General features: G+C 36.9%; 1 protein-coding gene across 1 annotated transcript; it reads right to left on the minus strand.

Moving 5' to 3' along the window:
- Window positions 1–1506: 1506 nt before the first annotated feature.
- Window positions 1507–2475, minus strand: LOC103316489. Its single transcript, XM_008210327.1, has one exon. It carries the CDS (start codon window positions 2473–2475, stop codon window positions 1507–1509), a length of 969 nt encoding a protein of 322 aa, XP_008208549.1.
- Between the last annotated feature and the right edge of the window lie 2558 nt (window positions 2476–5033).

Consider the following 5033-nt stretch of genomic DNA (forward strand, 5'->3'; position numbering starts at 1 on the left):
AAAACTATTTTTTTTTATTATAATGGGGTTTTGCTTTACTTTATTCCTTAGATTTTTCATCTACATCCATCTTTTCTAAGACATTTTTAGGAGTGTTTTTATTTTCAACGCGAGTTATGAAGTAAGAATTGGTTGGGTCTATTTCAAGAATTAAACGTTTTTCCTGATTTATGGTGGTGCCTCGTTCCGGTCCGACTTCTATGGTGTTACTTGGTGTTGGTATCTTTAGTAACTGGTAGTTCTGGTAACATTGGCTTTGCGATGTTGCTTAACATTGGTACTTCTTGTTGAATTACTGCCGCCTTAGCCTCCTTTCTGATTTTGGTTAGCATGGGAACATGTTGAGGTGTTGCTGTTCCGGCTGAGGAAGCTGCCATAGGTTTCTGACAATTGGTCCATTTGGCTTGTTTCTTACAAATTTGGTCATGTAATTCGGTTCTTCTTTCTAGGTTCTGCAAATGTTGCTTTGTACGTTGGGTCACTATTCTTTCTTGCTCTTTCTGCGTCGGATTCCTCAAAATATTGAACGTAGCCGTATGACAAACGTCTCTTTTTGTCTCGTATGGTCTCATAATATACCATCTTTCCAAACTCCGCAAAGTGCTGGAAAAAGGTCTCATCCTTTTCATTATCGATGCCTTGCCAGGGTAAAATGCAAAATAACCTATCTTTACTCATTTCTCTAGCTTGTTGCGTGTTGTTCACGACTCGTACTTCGCGTTGGACCGAAGGATTTCTTTTTGCTGGAGTAGGAATGTTCTCATTGGGTAGCGACCTTCTTATCGGTATTGGTACTGTTCTAGCCAGTCTTCTGAACTTGTTTTCTATTATGAGTATGGTCTTTAAATCATTTGCTCGTATAGCCTCCATTACTGTATCGTAAGTTATAGTAATCTTTTTGCTTCTGGGGTCTGTTCTGTGTTTTTCGGTAAAAATACACCGTGGTTTCCCAACTTGTTCAAATTCTCGCACAACGGTCCAGACTGCACCTGCATGTCGCAAAATATTGATACGCTTGTAGCTGCCGTGGTCATCTTGCTACTTTCTGTAAATATAGATTTTTTTTTGTATTAGGGGTATTTATGTACTGTTAAAACTTGGTTCGTATACAGGGGTGTGTTAATAATCGTATTCCGCTTCATTTTTAAATTGGGTTTCTATTATGAATGATTTGGATTTACTTAATTTATTGCATTTCGTTTTCGAAGTAATAGGGGTGTCTGTTAGGTTTGTTTCGATTATGGGGTTATCGCAATTGGGTTCGTTAGTTTGAGGTATTTTATATGTTTGTTTATTTAATTTTGGGCAGGGTATCATCATTCTGCATTTCATTCCCTTTATTAATGCTATGATGCCTGCTATGATAACCAGTTGGAAGGTTAGACCGCTATACAGGAGAGTGTTTGTTTTATATTAGTGTCTTTTATGTTCTTTTAATTCACTTAATTTTTCTATTATTTGTTTTAAAGGTTTAGCTTGGTTAAAGTCAGATTTAGGTCCAATTATTTAAATGCTTTGGGGTGCATCGTGACCAGGATTCTGGTCTTTTTCGTTGAGAATGGAGTACATGTCATGTATTTTTAGATCAATTTCGGGTTTATACAAATATGTAGTTCGACTGGATTTGGTTTCCTGTCCAAATATCATGCTGTCGGTGGTTCTCCCGACGCACGTTAGTGAGAGTCGTATTATTCCGGCTTTCTCCAATTTTATTTTTGTGTCTCTTTGATTTGTGCACGAAATTCGCATTTGTTCTGGTTTGATAGCTGAATATAACCAGGATTGAACATTTTCTAAATATTTCAATTGGGTTTTTGCACTGATTCCATATCTTATGTCACAGCTTTTTAGTGTTTCTGTGTTGGGGTTTAATAGCATTCCTACTTCGTAGTCCTTTGATGTAGGTGTGCTCTCAAATGGACCAAGTATTGGACAAATGAGGGCATAGTGTGTTTTTGCGCATTTGATTGTGGGTTCCACATCAAACTTAACGTATCTTTCTTGATTGGAATTTATTGCTATATATTTATGCAATGGTTTCACGAAGACTATTTCTGTTGTTTGGTTTTGATCATTTTGTGGTACTGCCACCGGATGTAGTCTGTAAATTTTATATAGTTCTCTGTCCACCAGTGGTACATATATTACGGCAATGGTCCTTCCGTCTTGGTGAATCGCGTCAATTTCTGATATTTTGATTATTTCTTCTATTCTTAAATGCTCTGTGGGTATAGCAAAGTCCAGGTTTTCGCTGGTTCTCTTTACGTCCGTCATAATTTGATGTAGCATGTTTGTTGTTATAAGTTCCGGGTAGATCTTTCGTTCTTTCAGATATCTGAGTACTTTCAAAACCTTCTCGTTGCTTTTTATTAAGTGGTTCAGTGTTGGTTCTAGGCATCTTACGTATACAGCTATTTGTACTAGATGTTTTAGTTCATCGTCTTCTTTTAACATTTTGTTTATTGTTTTGGTCATGCTTGCTTCGAATCCTTGGAGCACTTTTTGGTGGTTTTTGGTTATGTTATATAGTTCTTCAATTTGGCTGAGACTATATGCGCATTTTGGTCCATTATCTGCACGATTTTCGTCTGGTCCTGAAATAACATGTCTATGTTCGTGTTGATATTGTCTACGTCGTCCGTGGTGACTAGACCGAATAATCTTTTGCTTACTCAGCCTATTATTCCTAGGGATGCTATTCTTTTCACTCGAATGCTTCTGGGGTTTCTCACTGCTGGATACGATTGATGTGTCATTGTTTTGATGGTTTCATTTATTTGCTTTTGTACCTCATTCAAAGTTTGGTCATTTAACTTTATAAGATCTAGTCCTAATGCATGTTTGCATTTTGTCTCTTCGATTCGCGTTAAACAGCTGTTGTAGACGGCCTTGTATGACTCCAATGGTGCATGTATCTGCATGAATTCATCCATCTCGATGTAGATTTGAATTTTCCAGTCAGCTCTTCTTGTTCTCATGACGTTCACTCTCTCAAAGTAGATGCCAGGATTCGGGTCCAATAGGTCCATTTGACTTTGGGCCGTTATTATTATATTTAAAATTATAAGCAAAAGTTTGTTTAATTTATTCATCCTGCAAATTTTGATATGAGTTAATGGGAGTTTATAAGAATTTTATGAATGTTTTATTTGAAATTTATTTATGTTTATGTTATTAATTAATCAGAATTGGTATCAGAGTCGTCCTCTACATGTTTTAATTTATCTATATGCTTTCGAATTCTTTTACCATTAGGATATTCTAAAATTACATTTTTCCTACCAATAAATTCAATAATCTTCAAGGGCTTATTTCTATAACCATCAAACTTTCCTGTTCGAGGTTCAGTGATAAGTCTGGCATAGCCTCCCACTTTTCCCTTAAATTTCCTAACCTTTTTGTCGTAAACTTGTTTCGATTTATGTTTGTTTTAAATTTGTTTTTTACCCGCTAAGAGTTTCATATCATCGAGTCGCAATATGAAATCTCTAATGTATGTGTTATAGGTTCTTAACTTCTCATCAGAGGGTATTTTTATAGGGAAATGGGGAAAAAACTATTCTACCATAGACTAATTCGAAAGGGGTGAAGTTAGTTACTGAGTGTACGCTAGTATTGTACGTAAATGCCGCGAAGGGTGCTAATTTGTCCCAATCATCGTATTTTTCAGAATAAATTCGGATAAACTCGACGAGGGGCGCATGGCTTCTTTCGAGAGTGCCATTGGTTTGGGGTCTATAGCCAGAAGTGGTCAAGCGATTTATTTTGAATAAGTTTAGCGTGCATTGAACTATGGTAGATAGGAAGCTGGTCCCTCGATCGGATAAAATTGCTCTGGGTGCTCCGAACTGACAAATTAGGTGTCTGACTAATGCGTCTTAGCAAATGGCAATTCCCGCTGGGCGTCATTCTGAGTTTGCCCACTGTGTCTATTGATACTTTGTCGAATGCTTCAATAGGAGTATCGGTGATTAGCATGGGTTCTCTTGTTTTGAATCGTTCTATCTTCTTCTCCTGGCAGCTTTCGCACCTTCTGATGTAGTTTAAAATGTCATTTCTCATTCCGGGCCAATAATATCTTTTTCTTATTTTCTGGTACGTTTGATTTATACCTTTGTGTCCACCTGTTAAACTGTCGTGTAAATTTGCTATGATCTGCTTTATCTCGTTTTCCCTGGGTAACTGGACTTTTCCGAAGCAGATTGTTATTTTGATTGTCGAATTGGAGAAAATTCTCATGAGCATTTCACTAATTAGACCAGGCTCTAAATCATCGGTGAGGTCTCCTCTTTTTGAAATTCTGAAACTTCTTATATCTTTGTTGACCATTGTCTGTTTGAGATTCATCAGTGCATTGTTTAAATCTTCAATTCTTATGGTGTTGAAGTATTTTTCTTTTAACACCACAGAAAATACATTGTATTTCTTGTAGTGTGTGACCAGTATTTGACTAATTTTCGGTTTCTTGTTTTTCAGATTAAATGGTTTTATCGCTCCGATTTCGATAATTTTGATATTGAGCTGTTGCATTCACAGTCTTTTGATATGAAATGAACTATGTTATCCCTTTTATAGGTCAGGCAATCTTTTACAGTTTTCACATTATCTTTTATTGGTACACAATCCACGCTCTTTCCAACTGTCGATCCATAATTTGTCGTGAGACTTGTTGTTGTTGTCATATCTTTTGTTGACGGGTAATAATTCTCCCTTGATGGGCCAAGGGGAAGGCATTATTGTTTCGGGCGGTCTCGAATACCTAATGTTCACTTCTGATTGTTCATTGTCTTCGGTTTCTGTTACGATACCTTTATTCACTTCTTTCTTGGTGCGTTTGGTGCTGTTTGCTATAGGTTGAGAACCTTTTATTTTGGAGGAAATCAGATAGTCTGCCTTCTCCCGGTATAATTATAAAATCGCTACTCAAGTCTTATTCATGATCTGAGAGAGAGTCACGATCATTGTCCATTCTCTTGCAGTTTTGCCTGTGTGACGATCTATTAACTCTTTTACCTTTTCTCCTAGGACTTGGT

The sequence above is a fragment of the Nasonia vitripennis genome (assembly GCF_009193385.2).
Source record: "Nasonia vitripennis strain AsymCx chromosome 5 unlocalized genomic scaffold, Nvit_psr_1.1 chr5_random0005, whole genome shotgun sequence".
NCBI lineage: Eukaryota > Metazoa > Arthropoda > Insecta > Hymenoptera > Pteromalidae > Nasonia > Nasonia vitripennis.

What these genes read in the sequence shown, in the direction of transcription:
- LOC103316489 (XM_008210327.1), bottom strand. Translation starts at nt 2,475, where the DNA reads ATGACCAAAACAATAAACAAAATGTTAAAAGAAGACGATGAACTAAAA.